Here is a 27,374-nt window from a genome sequence, read left to right as displayed (position 1 = left end):
GTAAAGCCTGACATAATCATTCAAAAGTCAGAGCTGTCAGGTCTGATTTGGCAGGCGTTTTTCAGACCACGTCAGAGGTGTTTATGTAAGAATGTTACACACATAGACTCAAAAAGAAGGTCCAGCTCAATACGGCTAGGTGACCTGAGCAGCGTTGGTGGGGTGCTGGACTAAGTTGCACAAATTTTACATAAAATTATACTTAGTCTTTACTAAGGCCTTAGTTCGCTAGCTTGTTTTAAACTGTTCTGTTAACTAAATTTGGTCGTGACACAAAGCTGTAAGTGGTGTCTTAACTAGTAAAAATTAACTAATGAGTACGTTCCTTTAACATGAGGATAACATGTCCAGAACCGATCAATAAACCTGCTGCCATGGAAACGCAACAGCAGCACAATCTATGTAACAAAATATTCCTGTACACATTTCATGGAGTTACATATTTCCACCAGAGAGGTCGCCAATTCCCCAAATTTGCCAAACTTACAAAGAGCAGCTTTAAAGAACACTGGCCAACTGTAAGCTACATTACAAAGACAGCATAATTAGGCCTGTTTAAAGCCGCAGTGACACTAGAACATCACATTTTGTGTCACCTTAGGTAAGTACGTGACTGGAACTGATCAGGAAGACTGAAAAACTTAATTTTAGTGCTGTTAACAAGCTAAATTCACTGATCATGAACAGTTAAAACACAAAAGCGAACAGATAGTAACAAAATAACAATACAGTCTCCTGACTGACTGTGAATCATCCCGTCTCTAGCTGGGTTTCCATGCAAACATTTTGCAAATGCACATTTATGAAATTTCAGCAGAAAAAATTGCAAATTAAGTCATGTTTACATCCACTACATTTATGTGAAGAAACTTCAGATGACGTAGGCTGCCATAATTAGAGGCTGCATCGAAGCAAGATGGAGAGATTTAACTCGGTTTTTGCTTTGAGTTGAATTATCTTTACAGTTATTTGCCGTCTTTTTTGCTTTATTTGCTGCTCAGAGACGCAGGGGAGGACGAGCAATGGCCACCTAATGAGGGCTGAAATCTTTGTGCCACACAATGACGTCCACCTTGCATCTGGGAACGCAAACACACCGCACCAGACAGTCCTGGAGCACATTGTGCAGGCCCATTTTTCAAATGAGCTTTGAATCAGGCATTTCAAAATGTCGAAATCAGCCTTCGAAAAGCTAAGTGCCACGACTGGACCATATAGTTAGTGGGAAGGAAATGTGCTTAGACACTGGTTAATTTAGCTTCCTCCATTTTGGATCCTTCATTGCTAAATGAAGAGCCGCCCTTTCAGAGGTCAACACAGCCAGTACCTTAGTGTTGTTGGTCAAGGATTCACCACTCAACTTCAGGTGAAGTCTGGCACAAAAATTAAATAGCCTCAGAAGCCAATTGAAATTCCATTGAAACGAATGTAAATGTTAGTGTGACTGGGCTTTAAATGGATTTACTGCAGCACAGTGTGTGAATCTTAAAAAAAAAAATCAGTGCACTCATTGTTCCAATTTATCATACCTCAGAAAAACTATATAATATAGTGTAGCATGAAAAATTCATTAAAAAAAATATATTTTTGCCATACTGACCACCCAAACATACAACATCTATTAAACTAGACTCACTGGACTGGGTGTTTCATAGATTGTACTAAAAAACACTTCTGTCCAATTTAGGCAATTTTTATACTACCAGACACAACAGTAACCAGATTTTCTCTATAGTCACATACTCTTGGTGTGAGATTTTTGTCTTCTTAACCTCACAGACACCTTAGGCAGTTACAAGCAAGAGAGAAAGACTGCAAAAGCAAAACCACCAATTTCGGCAAGAAAGCATATGTTAACTCTCGTAACTGAAATGTGGAAAGGGTGTATCCTTCCTGTACCTGAACCACAATACACCCCTAACGGATTCCAACAGATAAAACAAACTGTGTCAACACGTATCCTGAGTTGCACAATAACCTGAAAACAAAACAATCCAGCAACCTTGCAGTACATCTTCATTACGTTACGTACAGCGTTGGGCAGAATACTAAAAAAAAGTAGTGATGGCTGAATACTGAATACACTGTGCTGAATGTATTCAGTAACGTATTCCTTTACAATACATAAAAAATACTCAGAATTTATCATATATTTACAACACAGTTCTAGCACATCTTGGTGAAGCACAATAGAAAAAAAACTTTTTTTATACTTAATTCACGCCATTCATGCAATTATTCTTTTAATATTTTTGCTGTTTGGCAGACGCTCATTTAATGTGTTTCATGAAGGATTTGCTCACTGCATGATCCAGTCCACTGCTTCTCCCAAAATCCCCCGTGCTGTACAGTACACCACAGATGCTAATCTTCACAAATAACTGATCTCATTGATTTATCAGTCTACTCAGGCTTTAGCAGAGCTCAGTAACACTGAGATTAATAACTGATCATCACATTGATTTATCAGTCACATTGATTTATCAGTCTACTCAGGCTTTAGCAGAGCTCAGTAACACTGAGATTAATAACTGATCACATTGATTGATGTTTGCTAAATGTCATAATTAATAAACAAGCATTGACGGTGTTTCTTTTGAAGATTGAAGATTGTTTTTTATTGGGTAAGTACTCTTATGCTATTATTTTTATAAAGGCAGTATTCAGAATACAGTAACTGTATTCTGAATACTGCCTTTATAAAATGTAACTTGGATTCAATACAGATATTTAATGTATTCTGTATTCTGAATACGTATTCCAAGTACATTGTTGTTTCTCAGCTTGATCATAAACTGAAAATGTGAGAGAAATTTAACCTTTCAGTGAGCTTTAATTATGCAACGAAACAATACACGTTCTCAAAAAAGTGTCACAATCACTGGCAACCCTGTAATCAGGACTTTTGCAATCTGTCTCTCACACGATAACAGCACTGAGTCTTCTCTTAGAAAGCTAGATGAGGAAGTGGGAGAATAAATACACTATAGCTCATCTTTTTCCATTCATAGTTTGTGTTCCATCCTCTTCATCAATGGTCAGTTTCTGACCACAGAGCTGCTTTTGGCTGTAAGTTTGCGGGCAGTGCTAGCAGTCGCACTGACGTGTGTGAAACCCCCAGCAACACTGCATTCGCAGTGTCTGATACATTCGCATCAGCACCACCCACGCTACTGTGATATTATCATGACCATACCGTGAGAACGGTCTACTGCCCAAACCAAATCTGGTCAGCAGTGATCCTGATCTTGATCAATTGTGCAGTTGCAGATGGACTAAGGTCAGTAATCGTAAACCTACAAAGTAACCCTCAAGGTTGGTGCATCTGATGAAAAGGCCACTAAGTGTAGGTACATTATTTAGTTTAGCAGGGAATTTGCATATTAACTAATACTTCTGTAAATGTGCCAGTTTAGCCAACTTGGCTAATTTTCGAGTGCAGTCCCTGAGCTGGAGGACAACAAATTAGAAAGAAATGAGATAAAACAAGAATGATAGATACAACATAATCTTTAAAATAATACACAAATAAAGTCGTCTTCTTCATAGTTAGCGCAGGTATCTCCTCTTATCACTAATCTAGTGGACATAGCAGAGGTGGTGATAGGAACCAGACGTCCACCTCTAAAAGCTCCCTCACAGAAAGTTACTACATAAAAGTGGTTATGAATACACTGCCTGATGTCTGAGACAGTGAGTGCGTTTACATGCACTCAATAATCTGATCATAATCAGATTTCTGCAGTTATCTGATGATTCAAATGGTCGTGTAAACAGCACACTCTGATTTCTTAGATCAGAGGAAGGTCTAGAACTCTAGTTCGAGTCTGCAGCGTCTGAGATTTTTAAAACGCAGAGTTAGAAAAGAAAATCATCTCACAGTGAAAGCAGCATTTTACAGTAGAAATACATGGAGCTCATTATGCTGGTAGTGAACTATGCTTCTGACACAGCTGCCTAAAAACCATAGAAACGGACCTTAAACAGAAGTGAGGACCCTGTTGAGGTTCATCCTAAAGTTAGGACAGGATTTAGGAGGTTTAGTCTAGATAGGATGTTTGTGTGATGCTGTTTTCTTATCTGGAGTTAATGATGAGATTATGAAGTTAGGAACTGTTATTCTGCAACAGCTACTGTCCTAAATTCAGCCCGTACTGAAGTTGTCATGGAGACTAAACAGATAAGATTTCAGAGTTAAGACGTTTCTGTAATACGGCCCCAGGTGTTGCAATTCCAAACAGAAAAGTGTAAAATTTTATCATAAAATCATTTCAGTATCACAGGGACAAGGAAGCAAGTCTGAGAAGTAAAATGTAAGAAAACTGAAATCCAAAAGTAAAATTTAAAAAGTAAATCTGATAGATGAAGCCAGGAGCGGAACAGACTACAATAATTCAATAAGAATATCTTTCTCTCCAGACGCTAGTAAAGCAGACATACTTATATATAAACTACATTTAAATCAAATAAATGAAGGATTCTTTATCTACTGCTTCAACAGATGGTCTCCTAAACATAACATCAATACCCAGACCTAAAACCATAAACAGGATGCTATATCACACACATACAGACCCCACAGGTTCACATGAAAGCTTACAGCTTAAAATAACTCAAATACAGGAAACTGAGAAGGGATGACGACAATGACCACTGGGCTACGGGAAATGGACACTATGCAGTTTTATACAGGCAGCGGTTGTGCATCAAATGTAAATTCCTGTGAAGCAATTAAAGCAGCTATCTTACACAAATCATGTGATTACTGACTCTTGGTGTATTTGTACTTAGAGCTGGACGATATGACAGAACACATCATCACAATACTTGAAATATTAACGATACATACTATGTCACAATATATATATATATATATTAGTGCCATATTTAAAAAAAATACCAGCCATCAATACCAAGTACAATGATTTTTATTCAACATTTCACACACTGTGCTGGACTAAATCTAATTAAACAAGACTAATTATAGTCTCTTATAATCAAATACACATTTTTTTAAACACTGATGATATCCATGATATGCTCAGAATAGTTTATTATGACATATTGTGATGTAATTTATCATGATACCAATAAATATTGTCATATTACCCAGCCCTACATTCTTAAAAGATTTTTTTTTTTAGTTATTTAGTAAATACAATGGTTCCATACAGATCCATGAACACTCAAAGAATCATCTGCATGCTTAATGTTTCTTTGCATGGTGAAATGGTTCTTCAGATTGATGGAGAAATTAGAACCATTCCCCTTTACTAAAGAACCTTTGAAGAACCATATTTATAATTGTATTATTTGTAATGATAGCTGTTGTTTTATATACACCTCCGACACACAATGTTTTTGGAAAAGGACTACTTTGCCTTCTTTTTATATGAGAACATCTCCTGGCTTGTAACTTACTCTCCTACATTTAGCAGCATAAAGATTCTCCACAAGGGGGAGCTATGAGCACTCAAGCAGCTTTTGCATGCATCATTGAAAGGAATGAAACTGGCGTCAATGCACACCAGCACAATCTCAAGAATGCATGTATAGTTAACAGCTGAAAATACACATAACACACCCTATATATGGAATAAGAACACAAAGTTGTACTCAATTATTTATTGATGTGGCGAACGTCAACGCTTAGCATGGATTGTCGATGCTTACTAAAACATGAGTTCATCGATTTTGGCAGAATTTAGCTGAAGCTAGCTGTTTTGAAACTGCTAAACCACAATTTCACCCCCAACCTTAGCTAACATCACCTATCACAAAAGCTAACTAGTGATGTCACATTACTCTTGTTTGACTCGAGTTCCACTGAATCACTTTGTTAGCTTTAGCATGCTATGCTAATAATTATCTGCAAATTTTTTTAAGAAGTTTAAAGTACTGCAGTGAATAAGACCCTCATTACAAAGACCAATGCACATGTGAGAGTTTGGTGGTTCAAAAAACCATAGCCTGGCCTACAGAGATATGGAAATAAAGTCTTATGGTCAATTTGTGGTTTCCAAAAAAACAGTACAGGCCTGAATCCAATGAGATGGTCCAGGAGCTTTGTTAAGCTGCTGGGGGGGGGGCATACAGCTGGCATGATTTGGGTCCACGTGTCCCCTCAGACAAGAGGGGCTCGGACTCATCACCTTTATCCTATGAAGAAAAAGTCCTGATGGGAGTGGTTTCTTCCAGGATTACAGTGTCCCCATCCACAGAGCATGAAGGGCCACTAAATGGTTTAATGAGAATGAAATGACATGGCCCCTGCAGTCACCAGATCTCAATCCAACTGAACACCAATGGGAGATTTTGGACCAATGTGTTAGCGCTCTTCACCACTGTCATCAAATCACCAGCTGAGGGAATATCTTTAGGAAGAACGGTGTTCCATGTCCTCTGTACAGTTCCAGATACTTGTGGAATATATGCTGGGGTGCACTGAGGCTCTTCTGGTAGCTCATGATGGTGTAACACGTTACTAAGACATTTAATGTTGTTCTCTCATTTAATGTGCCACATTGCAGTGGGTCTTATCAGAACAGGCTTGTAGCTGGCTGAGGCTAGTGGTCCACTTCATATGTTTTTTTCTTCCGTTTACAGGGCCTGAGGCAGCCACCAAGACCGCAGCACAAACGTTACTAACAGTTGCCAGAATTTGAGGAGAATTTTACCAAATGTGTTCTGACTTAAAAACTGACCCCACCTTTAATTCTAATATGTGTTAAACTCAATCAGGGCAAGAACAGTGGTGGATGTGTGAACTCTTGGGCTTCCCAAACTCAGTCCTGAGGAATCAAGTGTGCTAGATGTGCATGGCATGGCATGAACCCTGGTCTAGATGCACTTCTATTTAAGAGGAAGAAACAGTTGTGCAATATAGCCATAGAAACCCCATGTGCTTAAACAGTTTGTCAGCCGAGTGGGCACAAGTGGGTGCTGACTCATATGGTTCGAGCTGTGACACCAATAAGGATCCTCATGTCGGTGCTGACTTAGTCATTTTACTCTAAATGGAAGTCAGATCCACAGTCGCACACAATGGTGATGCAACCACGATACATATGAACTGACTGCTTTGACTCAAAGCTTGAATTACCTTATTTGCATGATGTTCATGAGTTTTAGATTTCATCACACTAAGCGGCTTTATAAGCACCTTAACTGTTTTTAGTATTTTAAAAACTAATCCACTGTTTGTGATAGACATGTTAAATGTTTAAAACATGAGTAAAGTCTATGAAAAATCTTTGTTGTTAAACTGTAAACATTTAATTTGTAATACAGTGTAGTATGTTGGCTACTCTCTGTCCAGTATTCCCAACCCCCCAGCCTCCAGTGCCGCCAGCCTAATAATGCTATTAGTCATGAGAGAGAGAGAGAGAGGGTGTGTGTGTGAGAGAGAGAGAGACAAAGAGGGAGAGGGAGAAAGAGAGAGAGAGAGAGAGAGAGAGAGAGAGAGAGAGAGATTGAGTGTTAATGATGGTCAAACAGCAGCTTGCTTCACATCATTTACTTCAGTGCCATCAAGGAGGAAAGTGACTATTTCTAATGGAAGCTTTTTTCTTCCTGACAATCACATTTTACTCATACTGATTAGGGCTCAAAATATGATGACCAGACATGTTCCATCCTTGTGGTGCTAGGGCTCAATTAAATGAGCCTACACATGGCGTGTAGCTACGAAGGGGCCTGTGGAAGCCTAGGCCATCTCACTTGGATGCCCCCCCACCAACTCACCCCTTCAATTTCCAACATTAAAAATCGTAAAGTTGTCATGCAGAAAGACACTGAGTTCTTGCAGCCTGAGGCCTTTTTCCACCTTATATAAATGCCAGAGACTGTCCTTAGATTATCAAATTTTCGGTGGATGTTATCACCATAGGAACATTTACAAAAGCTGTACGTCACCATCAGTCATCTAAATATCCAATTCTATTGCTGAAAATAGGCATCTGGTTAATTTGCCTTTACCCGCAGTGATGCATGAGGCTGAAGTCAGCTTCCTATTCAGATTTCCTGTTCCACCTTAAAAGGTGCAGCAGTTACATTCTGGCACATCTAAAGACGTAACTGCTTCACCATTTAAGGTGAAAATAAAAAGCTAACTTCAGCTCTGTCTGTGGTATTCTGTCAGCTGTTATAGTAGCTAATGTAAGCCTGCTGAATAAGAGATAAGCAACTGTGTCATGTTTAATATTCAGAAATGTTTTGCTTTGAATTTTGATAATGTGGTAGGTAATTTTCTAATGATTTAGCAACAGTGAAGTAGGCTAGTTGGTGTTGGTCATCCTCACTATTGTAATGTCTCTGGGACGATGCTTGCTACCTGGCCCCCTCAAACTGTAACCGCCTCGAAAAGTAGATTCTGTCTATGTCCAGGGTTGGGAGGTCACAGAATACAAGTATTGGGAATATGTACTCAGAATAGAGAAATTAAGCATCTGTATTCAGTCCAAGTTACATTTTTTTTAAAGCCAGTATTCAGAACATTTACTCTCACACTTTCAGGAGAACACATTAGGATAATATTTACCCACTCAATTTAAAAAATATATACCATCTTTAAAAAAATGCTGTCAATGCATCTTTACTATTTTATTGGTTAAAGACGTTCTCTAAAGAAAATCTCAATTAACGGCTTCTTTACAAACATTGAAGTTCCTGCTAAAGCCTCAGTGGACTGATAAACCAATACGTTAATATTTTAGCGCTGTTTAACTCTTCTGAGGGACGATTAAACTGAACGGTGTCCTCAGTAGAAGTTCACGAGTGATAAGCCGAGCTGCTGTACTGGACTCGTGCATTTTGTGACAAGTTGCATGCAAATCCTTAAAGTGATCTCAGGGATCACAGAGTAAAATATATATTTTTTTTAAATATAAAAATGTTTTTATGATAGGAAACCTCAGTGTTGTATTAAACATCCAGCAAAGCTTGAATGAAAAATATAAGACATAAATATGATAAAACACGTCGACCAGACCTTTCTGAGAATTGAGTGGGCGTGTCTAATAAGCTGCTTGATTGACAGCTCTCTGTCCAACACTTCTAGCTCCGCCCCTCATACAGAACTACACAGATTTAAGTCCCCTGGATCTTAAACTGAAAATCACATCGCTTCCCACTTTATACTCAAATTAGCCAGATTTCATTATTGAGATATGGCAAAAATATTTAAATAAAATTAAGTTTAAGCAAATAAGTTTAAAGAAATCTACATATTTTTTCATCAAAAATATAACCAGCTGTATTACATGAATAAAACTGCCAACCAGTAAGAGCGAGGAACAGTGTAAATGAAGTAAAAACTACAACAGTTTTTCCGATGTGCCTTATCAAGAGGTATTCTGTGTTGAGCCATCACTACATTTTAAAGTGCCCTGCCCAATTCTGGCTACGAAACCAGCCTACACGCCACTCAGCGCCACAACAAGATTGCAACAGATCCAGATGTAAAAGTGGAACTTGCGAAAACTAATCTAAGCCGTCATAGTAACATACTGCAATGTCACAGAGCTTGAGAAAAGGACATTGTGTGACAAGCCACACTCTTTGTTTCATGATTGAAATAATCTTGCATAACCAGATGAGGAAAAAACTACACATATATGAATTTCTGGTACATAAACGATCAAAGTAAATGCTTTAACAGATAAAAAGGGGAAATATCAGTCATTGAATAATGGGGAATTCCTTTTTTTAAAGGGAAAAATTCTGCATAATTTAGTGGTTGAGATGAGATTTCTTTACAGTGGTGGTGATAGGAACCAGGGGTCGACATGTCCAACAACACACATACGGCCATTTTATTTGCTATCCAAAACCACAAGTGACTTCTGAGTTTTAATAAGGAATGGTAATAATGATAAAATTGTAGAAAATCTAAAACAATACATTTTCTTTGGGAACTACTATGCTTCACAACACCCTGCATGTAACCCTCCACCATGAATGAATTTAAAAAATAAGTATTAGGACAGAATTTTCTTGAAACTATAATAATCATTTCATGTAGTAACTTTTTGTGAGGGAGCTTTTAGAGGTGGACGTCTGGTTCCTATCACCACACCACTGTGAACAATTCTGAAATGGCAAGTTTCTCTAGAACAGAGCATTTCACACCAAACCACTGCCAATTTAACCTTCAATTATGCAGAAATTTTGAAAAATAAGTAGAATTTCCATTTAATGCTAGGCAAGAGCTGATCACATTCTCTGTAACCCACACTAATGAGTCTGGATTTGGCATTAGCCCCATTAGGTTTAGGCAAAAAAGCAAAAGCCAAACTGTATCAAATCTGTAAGAAAATGGAGTGAAAGCGAATAGCTTATACCAGGCAACTGTTTGGCCTTTAATAAGAACAGTCAGAGTGTGGAGTTCACATGTAGATTTTTATTAAAGGGTTCAATGCATACACAAAATTGGTTGACTGCAGGAATTAAGACACATTTCTGTTCCACAAACAAAACACTTACATTCATGCCCTTCAAAACCTTCGAAACACACCTGCACACAAACACACACTCCCACACTAAAGACCACATACTAGCAGGATACACAGATCTCAATCCTGATACAGAAAGATGTTTACACAGAAAAAAGAACATTTGAAAAAAGTCACAGAAAGAAAAAAGTGAGAAACTTTGGATTGTCAGGCGCTTCACAAACCATGCTGGGAATTCATTGGTTAAGAAATATGTGCACAGCATCCTTTATCTCCAGTTAGCAATGATGATTGTCACTGGCTCCTTGATAATCAGTGATAGTCTTTCGCTTAAGTGCAAATATTTGGATTGGTCAGCCTTTGGTGTCATATGTTCAGGTTTCTGGAGAAAGTAAGTGTCACTATAATAACCGGTTCTCTGAATTTCAGGCTGTCTGACAGACAGAAGCGTTAAGTACGCTAGTAGTGGGCACATTTCATTTAATACTGATCACATTTCATTACATACGTCCTTGCTTGTCTGCATGTACTAGTCGAGCTGATCTGTGTGAAATGATACTTGATTCTGAAATGTACCCAATAACAAAAAACAGTGTTAGAGTTTACCTGTTAGTAAGTGAAGGGTGTGGAATTTTTCACAATGTCATTGTCATCACAGTATCTTATAATGCAACATATAATTCTGTATATTTGTAATTATATGGTCTGAGGAGGTTTGATTTTTGTTCTTAAAGCTGAAGCCATCATTCTAGTTTCCACAGGTATTTTTGTAAACAATTTCATGGGTTTAAGTTCCTCTTTGACCTACGCTTTGTTCTCTCTGGCCGTGGGTGAAAGCTCGGACAAGCGTACCTAAGCACACATACTGAGTGGGGGAGAGAGGGACACAGCCTAATGCAGGGCTCAATACCAAATCTTATATGTAGACTCTTAAAAAAGATGGTTCTTTAGTAAAGACAATGGTTCTTTATAGAACCATGAACACTCCAAGAACCATTTACATAAAATGGTTCTTCAGATTGATGTAGATTGTGTTATATATTGTTCTATATAGAACCTTTTTAAAAATGGTCCTACATAGCACCAAAAATGGTTCTTCTATTGTAACAAGCTTGACATTGTTACTGTACACACTTAAAGATGGTTCTTCAAGGGTTCTTTAGTAAAGAAACAGTTCTATATAGAACCATGAGCACTCAAAGCACACTTTACATGGTTACAGAGATCTTTGCATCATGACAGAGCTCTTGAGATTGCTGCAGAATGTGCTGTAGACGGTTCTATGTAGAAAGAATTCTAGAAAGCGCCAAAAAGGGTTCTTCTATCATGACAAGCTTGACGTCACAGGGGTAGCAGAAACCTTTTTGGTGCTATATAGAACCCTCTTTAAACAGGTTCTATATAGAACCATCTACAACACATTCTCCAGCAATCTGAGGAACCATTTCATTATGCAAAGAACCCTGTATTCATGTGAAGGGTTCTTTGATGGTTCACGGTTCTATATACAACCATTTTCTATACTAAAGAGCCTTTGACGAACCATCTTTTTTAGAGTGTAGAAGAGCCCTTTTTGGTGCTATATAGAATTATACAGAACACATTCTGTATCAATCTGATGAACTATTTCACCATGCAAAGAACCATTTAAGCATGCAAATGATTCTTTGAGTGTTAGAACCAATGTCTTTACTAAAGAACCCTTGAAGAACCATCTTTTTTAACCTTTTTAAGAGTGCAGTTAACTTCTCATGTTCCCGTAGCAACTTCATCTACTTATTTTGACAGTAATCAGACAAATATTTCTCCAGATTCACCCTGAAGACTCTTTTTGTACCATAAAATGATGTTTTTAATCATCATTTTTTTCATTACTGAGTTGTGAGTATAAGGTCATAATTCATCACTGTATTATTTTATTCTCGCTCTGGGTGGCTGTAATATAGCACCATTCAAAGGCATGTAAACTCATAGAGAGAGCTAGCCAGGTTAAAGTACAGCCTCCACATGGCGGAGTTAGATTTAAAGCAGTGTAACGACTAAAACTCCCAAAATAAACAACGAGACAAGTCCAACCCCCCATGTAAATTCAGCTTTAATCTACAAAAACATACTATAGATGTAAAATATGTTGACATTTTATCATGCTGATATTTACTCTTGTGATTTATAGCCAAAAATTATATTTATATGTTTCCCATATTTAGCTCACTCTGCTTTAGGCTGAAGTGTTCAGAAACTGTAGGTGCTAGAAACAGTTTTTATTTGTAGCAGAGATGTGCAGGTTGCTTGTATAAAACAGTTATTAATCTTAGTCTAATTTTTAATTTAGCAAGAAACAAAATGAGTTACACCAAACGGATTTATTTGTGTGATTTATTCAGACGACAGTAAATGATGATCTGGCACACCAGATGCTATTTTTCAGACGGCAGAAACGCCCTCTGTTTGATTTTTGGGGTGACATGAACTCACTGACCAATCACATTCGCCGAGATGATGGAGGTCCAGCAGACAGAACATCAGAAGGATTGGAGTCGCCAAAAGCAGCTCAAACTGAGCTACAAACATCAGGTAAATGTGAAAGAGCTCAACGTTTCAGCTTGTGAATGAAGTGATGAAGCTCTTTATGTCACTGTCACTTTTCCTAAATGGACAGTAGCCAGTATCAGTGTCGTAATTTGTCTGTTCTGCTTGGAGCAAACAGTCAGATCTTATTTGCACTTAAAGACATTCAGCCTGTTGTGCTTTAGAGTGCTGCTGCATCTTCAGAATCAGCTCAAACTCAGCTGAGATCCCAGATGTGAATGAAAGCACTCGTACAGTTTCAGCTCCTGCATGAGGTGGAGTAACTCTCCATTCTCCTCCTGCATCCTACACACTGCCCATTTTGTGGGGAGCAAAGGACCTGTTTTGATACGGCTGATATATAATATGTATTTTTTTTGATAGCCTACGTATTCTGCCCATTTCTTTGCAGCATGGAAAACACAGCGATATTCCAAAGAGAGAACCTGCAATCAAATATTTAGCATTTTGCCATCTCGTTTGGTCTGTAACATCCTTTAGGCTGTGCCCTGCTCTCTGCTACACTACATCAAAAAGTGTGCAAATTCTTCTTAAACAAGAATAGGCCTGAATTATTTTGCACATTATCTAGACATGTAATGTGTCTCACAGTGCACTCCAATTAAGGGTGGGCAACATGGCAAAAATACAGCAGTACAGGACTTGAAAGCATTTTTGTGATGCCCTATATTATTCTGAGGTTTACAAACAAGTTGAAGCAAATAAAATAGGGATGCCATTGAAAATGCAACAAAATCTATGAGTACAGTTATTTTTTTAATTCAGTCCTGGGCAAATATAAGCAATTTCGAGAAGGAACACAAAGAGAAAAACAATGTTTAAAAATAGACTTTGGTTTACAGGCTCATCTATAATTGGTCTAAATGTTTTTTTGGTGTTTTTACAACCCACGCAGTTGTTCAGTGTTTTTTTCACACTCAGAAAAGTGATTTACCAAGAAAAGGACATTGTGACGTAACTTATCAAGATAGTAACATATTGTCACACTGCCCACCCCTGACTGCATCCAACTGCATCCATGGCAGCACGCCTTTCAGACTGAGTTGTGGAGAAATCCACAAGTCGAGAAATCTAGAACGGTAGAATCTAGAACGCTGATACTTGCATTCTCAACGCTGCCCTAAAGAGCGCAAACTGAAACAGTCGAGCGTTCACCCACGGCTTCTCTCTTTCTCCTTCTGCACTTAATTCCCCTTCAACGCTTATGTCAGCCTTCATCGCCCCCACTTCATCCTGCTTGTTCCCTTCGTCTTCACTGCAGTCGGGCCCAGTACTGACCCAGGTTCTGCCCCATGTTCTGCTCGTTCCCTGGGACCTGGACAGGTACTGAAACACCAGGAGAGATCAAACCTGTAGGAATGAAGGAACGCAGTGTTAATCAAATGAAAGATGAAAACTGTACTAAACGCCCATAAAGGTGAAGTGTGTAAGATTTGAGGAGATCTATTAGCAGAAATGGAATATAAAATACACCACCATGTTTTTTATTAGTGTAACTACAAATCATTGTGTTAATGTTTCATATCTACATAGGGAGCAGCTCCTCTTCATAACAGAGGCCGCCATGTAGCCCCACCATCTTTCTACAGTAGCCCAGAACAGACAAACCAAATGCTGCCTCTAGAGGGCCTTTTGTATTTTTATGCTGAAGTGGCAGCTTGAAAAAGAAGAAACAGTGGTTGCTGCTGCTGCTGGCTAAATATTTTGTGTTGTGAGAAGTCTGACAACCTACATTTTGGCAAATGGAGGATCAGACAAATTATTTAGCTCAAGAAAAAGACAAGGAGGGTGAATCCTCGCCATCAAAGAGGCGAAAACATGAAGAAGCAAAAGAAATGGGGACAGGTGACGGCCGAAAACCTGACGGCCACCATAGGTTCTACTACACGCTTACAAAGGGAGGGGTGAGGGAAGATTTTTCAGTTGGTTGCACTCTGCAACCTCATCACTAGATGCCACAAAATTTGTATGTATGTGTGCGGATTAGAAAGCTTCAGTAATCTATTTGCTACTCAAAAGACAGCAATAGCACAACGTTTAATCGCTTTTCCACATCTACTCCAATAACTCTGCTACAGCCAGTCTGCAGGAACAACACTCTGCAGTACTAATCAATAATGGGACTAAGCTGCTGTAGGCTATGTTAGCAGTCACACAGAAAACACCATAATGACTTTAAAAGGTTTTTCCTACCCTGTGGTTTTATATGTGGACTTCTGCATTTGAGAGTAAATAATGAGAAACTTTAACAATTTTCACATACTACATTAAGCTCTTTCATTTAGTCAGCAAGGAAAAACTTTTTACATGATATGGGTCCTTTAACAAACAGAGCATGATGGGTAGCAATTTCAGAACTGGAGGGCCACAGACCCTCTGTATTTAGTTTTCCCTGCTCATTAAATACTGAAATTAAACATTGCGTTCATTAAACAATCTTTGCCTATTATTTCACAAATAACGGAAATAATGACATATATATATATATATATATATATATATATATATATATATACATCATATATATTTTTGTTATCAGTAAGTTTTATTAATAATTCACTTAGTCATTGAACAGTTGTGTATTTTATTTTATTCTGTACTTTGTTGCCATGTTGTAAAAACAAACCACTCAAGGTCCTCACACTTAAGGCAAAAAATTATTAATATGGATATGTGTTGTGATATGGCTGTAATTTAGGATAAGTGAGAGCAGAGAAAACACTGGTTGAGTGCTATGGCCCTTCAGGTACAATGTTGTTCAGACCGGAACAGAGGAAAGCAAAAGGCAGAAACGTACCTGTGCTGGTGCTGGCTGTAGGAGGAGGAAGGTGAGGCGATGGGTACGACGAAGCCTCAAAAGATCGAGATGCAGAGGGGGACGGGGGGAGCATGCATGAATAAGAGGGGGCGGACTGAGGAGGGGCTGACTGAAAATCCAAATTCACACAACAGAACATAAATCCACAGTAAAACATAAAGGAGGTGGATACCAGGGAAAGGAGAGTGGGGTAGAGAAAAAAATAAAATAAGTAAATAAGTCTTCACAGTATGATTTTTGTATTGATATTTAAATGAGTACTAAATTCATCACTCTCCCAAGTGTCCGCTCTACTCAGACCCACAAGAGGGCAGTAGAAAGCAACATGCATTTTTCAGACGCAAGAACAAATCACCCTCGTCCTTACAAACCCCAACACTAAACAAATATTCACTGTATAATCATATAGATTATGAAATGTGCTAAAATGTTCTGTCCATCTGTGATAACAGGGCCTCTCATTACTTTTCCCTGTTTTTTAGGCATATGATATCATAAATAAGTTTGAAACATGAATACTGAATTGTTTTGTGTCAATTAGGAGAGTACATATTGGCTTTGTTTCAACCACAGAGATCACAAGCAGGGCTAGCTCTAGCATTTTGGAGGGCCCCCATGTGCCTAGGCACTCCACCTAGCCCTACACTTTGTTAATGGTTAAAAATAAAAGCAGAGAGAATGATTTTTCCTCTGAGACCTCAAGCTATGATTTTGAATTATCAAGGTTAGTAAGTTATTTAGCTCAGATCCACAGATAAATAAATTAAGCCCCCTGAAATGGCACTAGAAGATCACTAAGGCAGGGGTGCCAAAACTTCTGTTTTGGGTGCATTTGGAGTAGGCCAAACGGGCCACTAAAGAAGGTAGGTAGATTTATTAACCTTTAAAATGTATAACAATAACAATTTGCCAGTAACATGGTCATAATCCAAAAATACCATTTTAAAGTGGAAATGAGAACTGAGTAAGTTATATATAGCATAAAAATGTCTTTTCTTTCATTGGGTCAGAGGGAGGAGTTCAGGCAACTTTCAGGCAGGGCAAATAAAACATCCTCACTGGCCAACTTTGGCCCTATTAAGGGATGTAGTCTAAAAAATAATAACTCATATTTTTATTAACAGAGAATTTCGTCAACTTTTTTTCATAATTCATCTGTTCAAAGTGGTTTGATGTGAAATTCTCCATGCTAGAGAAACATACTAAGTCAGAATTGTTCACAGTGGTGGTGACAGGAACCAGACGTCCACCTCCAAAGCTCCCTCACATAAAGTTCTTATATGAAATAGTTATGAATTCACTGCCTGATGTCGGAAACACTGTTTTACGATAATTTTGGCCTAAAATGTATTTTTAAAACCCATTCATGGTGGAGGGATACATGCAGGGTGTTGTGAGTCAAAACAGTCTCTAAAGAAAACTTACTGTTTCAGTTTTTTCACTATTTTACCATCATCAACATTCCACATATAAACTCAGAAGACTCATGTAGGTTCACTGGTGGTTCTGGATAGTAAATAAAATGTCTATATTTGTGTTGTAGTTATGGCGACCCCTGGTTCCTATCACCACCACTGTAAAGAAATCCCTACAATAAACCATTTCACATTGTTTCTCAAACACCGAATTATGCAGAATTAAAAAAAAAAAAATGTACAATTCCCCTGTAACGAGGGTTAGATTATTTCACGAAAGCATTTTTCTTAAAAACACTTAAGAATTTAAACTGTATAGTCTTACATACATTGATTAGGAAATGTTTATAAAATCTTTCCATTCAATACTTTTCAGTCATTTTTGTCTTACATCATTATTCGTACTGAGAGTAGTGCAAACACCAAACCTGGACTCCAGAATACACAGACAGGGAGCTGTAGCTAGGAAGAGTGGTCTCGGTGTGACCCAGCATGGACACTACAGACACACACAGAAGACAGATATTACACTAATACAGAATTAAAATTATATTTACACCCAGATGCCTGCATTGCTGGACCCACCTGGACTGTTGCCATGCTGCTGATGATAGATGGTCGGGTTAAAGGAGGTGGTCAGCGGAGCGTGCGTTTGGCCACAGGAAGTCCCGCCTCCGGACTTCCTCTGGTTCCTCAGCTTCTCCTCTCGCCTCCACTTGGCTCTTCGGTTGGAGAACCACACCTGTCAATCAATCAGGTCGCGCAGAGGAGCGTAGATGTGGCAGATGAAACTGATGAGCTGTCATGTCTGCTTTACTGTGTTTGTGAAGTAAACACTGTGTGGGAGCACAGAAGGGCTTCCCCCAATAACACACTGACTCAGCTGGAATTGGGCGAACACTAGTCTCACACAGTCCGCCATAAAGCCTTACGTTACACTGTAACTGCAATGTCTCTATTGGGAGGTGGGCAACGCCAGTTTACACAGGACGTCTGTGATGTTTAAGACTGCATGGAATAAGAAATTTCAGTTTAGATGACACAGGGTCATCTGGGATTCCCTGCTCTCCCAACTGCTACCGCGACCCTATCTGGACTAAGCGGTTATTGTTGATGATGATGATGATGAGTTTAGATGACAGAGATGGGAGGGGCTATTCAATGTACGCACTGTCTTAACTCCAAAACACCTTGAAACATTTAATTTAGCCATTCTTCTATTTACCATAACCATCTGTCTTGCTGTCTTAAGTGAATGGACGGTGTCATTAGCTTGGAATTCACAAGCAACAGCCAACGTCACCACATAAAATCACACATTTTCACATAGTTTACATGATGTTCTGCATTGTACGCTTGAGGAGGACAGTACACACTGGCTTGATTTTATCCATAGAACACAACCCTGCTGAAAAAACCCATAGAAATCATTATCTATGAATCATGTCTGTTGGTACTAAAGGTTTTGTAATGTGTTTTGGCTTTTTTTAATGGGTTGATATCACAGTGTAAAGCATCCTAATGGTTTATCACGTGACCAATACCTGATTCTAAATGCATCTGATGGTTTCCTAACGGGATCTAAAGGTGTTCTGTAGGAAACTAGTGGTCTCTATTGGAAACCATTAAGCCAATTCCCATTAGCACCAACAAGGGGTCTTCTACTGTCACAAAGACAGAGGACTTCTTACAATAAAAGAACCCATTTTCCTGCTATATATATAGAATCATTTTCAAAAAGGTTCTATATAGAACCACCTGCAGAACATTCTCCATCAATCTGAAGAACACTTTCATGATGCAAAGAAGCCTTTAATCATGGAAAGGGTTCTCTGAATGTTCATGATTCTATACAGAACCATTTTCTTTACTAAAAAACCCTGTTAAGAACCATAATTTTGTGCACATATCTGTCAATGCTAATACTTAAACATTTATAAAAGGTAGGAACTAAGAGAAACTATGCTTAAGGTTGAAGTATAGTAAGTTACTGTAGCTACTCATGAATCATGAGCGTAAAAATGCATAAATAGCAATGTGATATAAAGGGTCCAATAAAGATGCCCCAGTCTGATTGCTCCATGTATGCTACTGAGGCCAGCATATGGTTATGGATTATCATTAGGGATGCACATCTCTATGTGCAATTGTAATCAGGCCAAGATAAACATCCTAGCAATACTGATGATACAGCAGTCCTGTGATCGTGAAGTGACCAGTGATGAATGTGGTAGAGGTGGGCTAATAAATATCGCAGCAACAATGGACTACAGCCTATAACTGTACACATACAGAGTGGATCTACATAATGGAGCTCATAATGCGAACAGAGAGTGGAAGTAGAAAGTGGACAGTGAATGTAGATGGTGCAATGGTGGTTTTACTGCACAGCCAGTTGAGGTTGAACTGAATTCTAAAAGAGGCACGAGGCACTTACTTGTATCCGCGCTTCTGGGAGGTCAATTTTGTTAGCTAGCCGCTCTCTGGCAAAGACATCAGGATAGTGTGTCCTTTCAAACTCTGCAAGACAAAGCAAATATACATAAATTTAAGTTACAAATAATTACATTATAAAATATACAAATAATCCCAATTAATTTACATGCACTTTATACTCTGATAACTACAGACAATCAGATTTTGTCAGAAATTCGTTCAACATTTTTACACTTGGGTAATCACATAATGGGGAAACTCTAGGTCTACATGAGTCAGACAGTAATCGGATTTCTGCTTTGCCATCAGCCAATAAACTCACAGAGACAGATGTGACGTGAACAGAACCTAAAACTCAAACGTCACAGCGTTTTTTTTTTTTCTAAACATCGTCACTTTAGCAGAAAATATGAACATACATCATCTAGAAGATGAATAATATTTAAATCCTTCATTTCGTCAGGCATGTAATCAGCTTCAGTGTCGCTCCAAAAGTGTTTTGTTGGCATCTCACGGGTGCTTTGTTAAACACTGCATGCTGTTTCCGGGACAGCGCTCTGTTTTCACACATGCGCAGACTGAGTGCAGTAAGAGTGTTAATGCACTGAGAAACCGATTACTAAGCTCAAATTCAGCTCTCTTTATTTCTAGGCCTTGATCTGATCTAAAAATTGGAATATGTTCTTTACACGACCACTCAAATAATCAGATAACTGCAGAAATCAAATAAGGATCGGATTATTAAGTGCATGTAAACACACTCACTGTTTCTAAAACGCTGCTACATGCTACGGCCCTCAAGACGCACTTGTCCTTTGTCTTCCATTATTCATCAATGTCCTGTCATTATTTCCTTCATGTATTCATCCTCTCCCTCTTCGCCTTCAGTCTTCCTCAGTGAGGCCACTAATTAGCAGGGCTTTAACCCAGACATAAATTGAGGAATGGGGGGAAAGTGTGGGGAGGGGGTGACTTGGGGTGCGTGTGATGATTGTGGCAGTGCTGTGCAGTGATGTGGTCTTTAGATGTGTGTCTGTGTGTGTGTGTGTGTGTGTGTGTGTGTGAGGTGATGGCAGGATTTAGTAGGTCAGCCAGGGAGACGTGCAATGTGTGCGAGTGGTGCAGACGACAACGCCATTTGAAATCTGTTAACGCAATATCACTCCGAATCACACACAACACAGCAATCCCCCCACTCTCTGTTTTATTATTTGGAACTGAGATGAACTCTTTATTTTTGAAATCACTTCAATTAGCTTACACTTCTCATTACTGTCATATGAAAGGATCATAACTTTTTATGTCATCATTTATTTACATTGTAACATTTTTGTTTCTTATTCTGCTTATTCTTTTACACCAACATTATGCGACCATTTCATGACAAATAGATCAACAGAAATGGTCAAAAATTACTTCAAATGAAATCTTACAGCATTTAACTTTTCTCTTCTGTAAAGTTACCATTTTACAGATGAGTTTTTGTTAAAATAATATTCTGGATGAGGTCATTGTCTCAATTTGTGCAGATCTTCTTAAACTCTCCTTTAAAGGCTCTTTCATATAAAATGATACTCATATCTCGGCAAGTTTTAAAGGGGGGAAACGTAAGCCAATCACACAGAACTTGTGAGGTCCTTGTAGATGTGTTGGGCCAATCAGACGCAGCCAAACACCCCTGTGCTGTGACATCACAACCACAACTAACAGACTGTTATAAAATATTGCAAAATAATTGCAATATGAATAACATTCTCAATATTGATAAGTAAAATTGCAATTGCAATAGATATTTTCCCCAAATTGTTCAGCCCAAAGCTATTGTACACCTCTGTAGTCAACATGCGGGATGCACTGATACAGGAACTGTGGACTGATGCTGATATCAAACACTTTTCATGTTCACATCTTCTGCTGCTGATACATCAACGTTTATAAAATGCAGAAATCAGGATGAGATCCACCTCTTTCAGCGTTCCAGAGAAATATAACATTCACAAGTCACAAGTGCATAAAATGAATAAAATGCAGACAAGACAGCACAGTAGCCCAGCATTCTACTCTTCCAGAGTATAATAAATTTATCATCAAATAGCAGTCTGACATATCAGTCAAATCTAAACATCTGTATGATACCATTTAAGAAAAGGTGATGATTTGCAGATATCAATATAATCTAATATCACTGTGCAGCTCCAGTAAGATATGCCAAGACCACTTTTGAGAATATGAACTTTTGGAGTCTGAACAAATTTGGAAACCTCAAAATATCAACACAAGTAGGCTTGTTAAAGACTTACTGTAATTATTTAGTTAAATGCTTAATATCAAAAACAATTATGAGACTAACTAAAGGATTTTCACAAATTTTAAATAAACTAGGAATACTTGTGAATCTTAATTAAAGCAGCACAACTCTTTAAATATATTCACTGCAAAAAAAAGATATCTTAGCATGTGTGGAAACACCTTAAATCTAGTCAAAATATCTAATACTTGTAATTATGGGATTGTTGTGAGAATATTATGAGATTATTTAACTTGTTTATAGACATTTTTTATTTTCTTTAAGTCATTTTATCTTATGAAAGTGTATTCCACTGGAAGACAGTTTCACTTGTTTTTAGCATTATTTCTTGAAATAGTCAAAATTATTTTCAGTATTTCACAAAACAAGTAAAATAATTTGCACAGACTTTCTCTAGATAAAATGACAAAACATTTTACAACAGTCCCATAATGAAAAATACTAGATATGTTAACTAGATTTAAGGTGTTTTTACTCGCTAAGATGTAATTTTGTCTATTTAAATATGCAAATGTTGTATAGAGATGGGATGGTTGTCAGTTTTAATGATATATCGTGGAATAAACCCAATGATAATCATACTGTTCAAACTGTAACAATTCTGATTACTGCATATGATCTTCTAAGAATGCAAACAGCTCTACTGCTGTGGTCCCCAGGCACCAGGACACACAGACAGACAGTGTAAAGCGTGCTTGGTAGCATGCTAGTTCGTGAAAACCCTGGCAGAGAGATGTGAGTGTAGTTATAATAAAAAGTTATATAAATATAATACATTGTTTTTAATTTAGATACCATGTTAGGAAATGTCCTACACTGTTCCACCTCCACACTCTTGAAAAAGACAGTCCTTCAAGGGTTCTTTTGTAAGAAAAATGTTTCTATATACAAGTATGAACACTCAGAGAACACTTTGCATGACCAAAGGGCTATTCTTCAGACTGATAGAAAATGTGCACGAATGTGCTATAGATGGTTCTATATGAAACCTTTTTGAAAAGGGTTTTTCTAATGTATACAAGCTTGACATCATAACAACAGAAAGCCCCCTTTGGGTACTATATAGAACCATTTTCAAAAAAGTTCTATATAAAACCATGTATAGCACACTCATGCACATTTTCTAATCATGCAAAGGGTTCTTTGAGTATTGTTGGTTCTACACAGAGCCATTTTCCTTACTAAGGAACCCTTATAGAACCATCTTTTGTATAGCATAGAATCAAGATGGCATGATGATGAACTGGACCACCCCCAGCTCAATCACCCAAACAGGTAAACTTACAGTTCAATAATCACCCAGCAATGAAGTCCATACTGACAACACACTAGAGCTGCTTGATTATGGCAAAAATTATAATCTCAATTATTTTGGTCAGTACTAAGATCACGATTACCTAACACGATTACTCTTTGACTTTGGAAACATCATGCATTTACTGAACTTTAATAAAAAACTTGAAAAACAAATTTAAAAAAAAAGGACAAATAAAGGAAATTGGCACGCTGGATTTATAACACCAGACAAAACGAGAGCATCGCTGCGAAACAGAATTGTCCTCATAATCATTGGTAGCCAAAATCGTAATCGCAAATAAAATTTGACTAATCGCCCAGCCCTACAACACAGGCCAAATAAACCAAAGAGCTGCAGCTCCTACCTTTCTCCAGCGCCTCTAACTGCTCCTGAGTGAAGCTGGTTCGGTTCCTCTGCAATTTCCTCTTCAGCTGCAGCCGCAGCTGCGTCTCTTCACCTTCATCCCTCTCTACCTGCCCTCCTCCTCCTCCTGTTAGCCCCATCCCTGCGTCCGCCTCCACCAGGCAGCCCTCCGACACTGCCGGCAAAGTGAGAGCTGTTTTACACCTTGGCTTTTACACTTAGATCAGAGCACAATCAAGCAAAATAATCCTACTGACCCTTTAAATTCAGCCCACAGTTACGACTCTGAGAGAACACAGAGACGCTTCTGTTCAAATGTGAGCTCTTACCACGTTAATAATACAAGGCTGGACAAACAAAGAGTGCTTGTTTTTAAGCATTTATAAACAAGTATTATAGTATATATTATTATAAAAATAATAATCATCATCATAATATAGTATCTATACAGTAAATATACACAGAATATTTACACAGAGTATTTAATTACACTCTTGAAAAGGGGTTATTTAGTAAAGACAATGGTTCTACATTGAACCATGAACACTCAAAACCCCTCTGCATGTTCAAATGGTTCTTTGCATGGTGAAATAGTTTTTCAGATTGATGGAGAATGTATTGTATATGGTTCTATAAATAACCTTTTGAACACAGTTCTTCAAGCACCAAAAAAGGTTCTTCTATTGTTACAAGCTTGACATCATAACAATACCATAGAACCATTATAGAACCATTTCACCATCTAAATGTTTTTTGAGTGTTCTTGGTTCTATACAGAACCACTGTCTTTTCTAAAGAACCCTCTTTTTTAACAGTGCAGATGATAATAATAATAATAATAATAATAATCTAGGAGATTACTTTGAAATAATAAAATGATAAAACAATCTCCAAGATTATAATCTAATCTAGTAATTTTTAAAAAAATGAATACATACAGATTAAAGATGCCTCATGACCTGCATGATTTCACTTTAAATAAAATGTAAAGATTTATATTTAAACTTTCATTAGAAAGTTTTTCATGTTGTTTTAATTAAAAGACCTGTTATACATCCATCAAAGGATATTAACAGCGTAACTATGGCATAATTTTGAATACAGTATAACATAAACCCAAAACCTCAAAATAATAACACAGGTAGCTTGTTAAAGACTTAATTATTATTATAATTATTTTTATGTTAAAGGCTTAATATTAAATATAATTACAGGACTAACTAAAGGCTTTTCACAAATTATGGTAAATAAATCAGAAATACTTGTAAATTAAAGCTGCACAACTCACATCTTTAAATATATTCACTGCAAAAAAATGATGTTAGCAGGTGTGAAAACACCTTAAATCTAAACAAGTATCTAATATTTCTCTTTATAATGTTGTGAGATAATTATGAGATTGTTCAACTTGTTTATAGACACTTTTTATTTCTTCTAAGTCATTTTATCTTATGAAAGTCTCTTATTCTTTAGGCAGATAGTTTCACCTGTTTTAAGCATTATTTCTTAAATTGAGCAAAATTGTCTTCAGTATTTCACAAAACAAGCAAATGATTTGCCAATAGAATCACTTTCTCTGGATAAAATGACCTAAAATGAGTATAAATGTACAGAAACCGGTTAAATAATCTCATAATCTTCTTATAACAGTCTCAAAATGAGACGTATTAGATATATTAACTAGATTTAAGGTCAATATATCTATTATTTGAGGTGTTTCACTTGCTAAGATCATTTTTTGTAGTGTTTATTGGTGGTATTTGCTATTTTACCAAATAGTTATAAACAGATAATAATGCAAATTGATAAGCGTACTACAGGAATGCTTGCTTGTTTAGTTTTTTCTTGTTTTTGGTTTTAGAAGATGTATAAATGTTACCTAACATCCATTAAAACGTAAATGCACTAATTCTGGTCACCTGTGCTGTGCTGGGTAGGTACAGTGTTTTGTTGATGGTACCAGTCACTGGGCCCATTCCAGTTTGAACTGCTTTGCAGGTTCAGCATGGTTAACTTCTCGTACATCGCCGGCTCAACCTATGGACAAAGAGAGAAACGACTCTGTAACCAAGAAAGAATAATAGCTGACCCTTGACCTTTGACTCCTGATCTCTGAGTCTCCCTTCTTCTTCTTGACCCAGAAAAGGGGATGAAGAGAGAGACAGAGAGAGGGAGAGAGAGAGAGAGAGAGAGAGAGAGAGAGAGAGAGAGAGAGAAAGGAGTGTAAGCCTGAATTCACACATGTCTGGCATTAAAGTGAATTAGCGTCATGCTGACAGATAGAGACGGAGTTCGTTACACGAACGCGGCGCTTCCTCTCGTGTTCTACATTCATACACTGGGAGCGCTGGGAACAGCAGCTACATTAGAGAAAGGATGGCGTAGTACATAAATACAAAGTGAAAGAGTTATTAGATTGTTTCTGAATATAGACATTTTGTGTATTTTTTTTTTTAAATATCTCAATGTCTAAAGCCTCATCTGTACAATAATACGTGTCTTATCTATAACACTCTATCATTTATTCCAAACAGAAAAAAATGTAAATCTGTATTCGACAGATACACAATTACCCCAAAATTAAATTACTTACTTTTCCGTAGGGCTAACGCAGAGTAAAAAATTAACCCCACAATTTTGCCAGAATATCTACAATTCTATTACTTTTCTTCATTCCTCCCAGCTTTCAGTGAACTGATGGTTTACTGTTCATGTTCACAACAGGAAAAAAAAAACCTCATGAAGAGCTAAAGGCTGAATTGTCAGTGAATGACTGGCAAATAAATCACACATATTTTGGAAGCTGAATTACACTCGTGACCTTTAAATGTACTAATTGGGCGATCTGGGCAGAATTTCAGCAGAAATCTGGAGAGAAGGCCAGAAGGTTTCCATAATGTGGCTTAACATCAAGACTGTCATCTAAATGGTCCAACGCTGTGACAACTGATCATCAAACACAGAACAACTGCTCATCACTGTCCGAATGCTTTCTTGAAGTTCACAGACCAGATGCCACCTGACCTGACCGAGGTGTGTCGCACTTTGTGGTTAATCGTTGTCAACGTCCACTCCTCTCTATGCATCTCCTGAATCTGCCCACTCCTAACTTGTGCCTGACAACACACCTACTGAAATGGAGGTAAAAAATAAAAAGAAAACAAACTAAATAAAAACTTACCAAAGGCCGAATTATGTGTGACACATCAAAGAGCCCGGCGCGAAGTCATCCCTTCTTCCCGAAACCCGGCTCGGTCTCTTTGTTGACAATGGACTATACGTGGAAGAGATAGCAGGGGGGAGAATGGGAGAGAGATGGCAAGAGTTAGACAGGGTGGAAAAGAGAGAGAGAGAGAGAGAGAGAGATACAGAGAGGGAGGGCTCAAGAGAGAAATGCGTCTGCAGGCACTTCTGTCCTCGGAGCGAGAGAGAGAGGGAGAGAGAGAGAGAGAGAGAGAGAGAGAGCGAGAGAGAGAGAAAGAGAGGGAGAGAGAGAGAGGGGTGACACAGTGAGTCAACATCAGTGTCAAGTTTGAACTTAATGTCAGGGTGGGGGGAGGAGGGGGAGATAGAGGAGCAATGAAAAGTCGAGAGATAATGGAGAGGTGGAGGAAAAAAGAGAGTGGAGAATGGTGCAGCATAAGGAAATGAATACATTATAAATTAATATTTAACATCCTCAATAATCCAAATGTAG

At 37.9% G+C, this 27,374-nt stretch overlaps 1 protein-coding gene across 1 annotated transcript; it reads right to left on the bottom strand.

Annotated features, from left to right (window-relative positions):
* Positions 1 to 13,926: 13,926 nt before the first annotated feature.
* LOC118808901 (paired box protein Pax-6-like) lies at positions 13,927 to 26,951 on the bottom strand. The gene is made up of 8 exons (XM_036571783.1): positions 26,859 to 26,951; positions 25,597 to 25,714; positions 23,679 to 23,852; positions 19,711 to 19,793; positions 17,859 to 18,015; positions 17,702 to 17,772; positions 15,838 to 15,967; positions 13,927 to 14,390 (listed from the first exon to the last, which is right to left on the bottom strand). Exons 2-8 carry the CDS (start codon positions 25,700 to 25,702, stop codon positions 14,293 to 14,295), a joined length of 819 nt encoding a protein of 272 aa, XP_036427676.1. The 5' UTR covers positions 25,703 to 25,714; positions 26,859 to 26,951; the 3' UTR covers positions 13,927 to 14,292.
* Positions 26,952 to 27,374: the final 423 nt, after the last annotated feature.

This window comes from Colossoma macropomum, unplaced genomic scaffold, assembly GCF_904425465.1.
Source record: "Colossoma macropomum unplaced genomic scaffold, Colossoma_macropomum, whole genome shotgun sequence".
Classification (NCBI taxonomy): domain Eukaryota; kingdom Metazoa; phylum Chordata; class Actinopteri; order Characiformes; family Serrasalmidae; genus Colossoma; species Colossoma macropomum.
This window is presented reverse-complemented; position numbering and strand designations above follow the sequence as displayed.

Excerpts from the sequence above, each read along its gene's own strand:
- LOC118808901 (XM_036571783.1), bottom strand. The coding sequence starts at position 25,702 with ATGTACGAGAAGTTAACCATGCTGAACCTGCAAAGCAGTTCAAACTGG. Across the intron at positions 19,794-23,678 it reads GTTAGAGGCGCTGGAGAAAG|AGTTTGAAAGGACACACTAT; the intron begins GTAGGAGCTGCA and ends TTTGTCTTGCAG. Across the intron at positions 18,016-19,710 it reads TCCCAGAAGCGCGGATACAA|GTGTGGTTCTCCAACCGAAG; the intron begins GTAAGTGCCTCG and ends ATTGATTGACAG.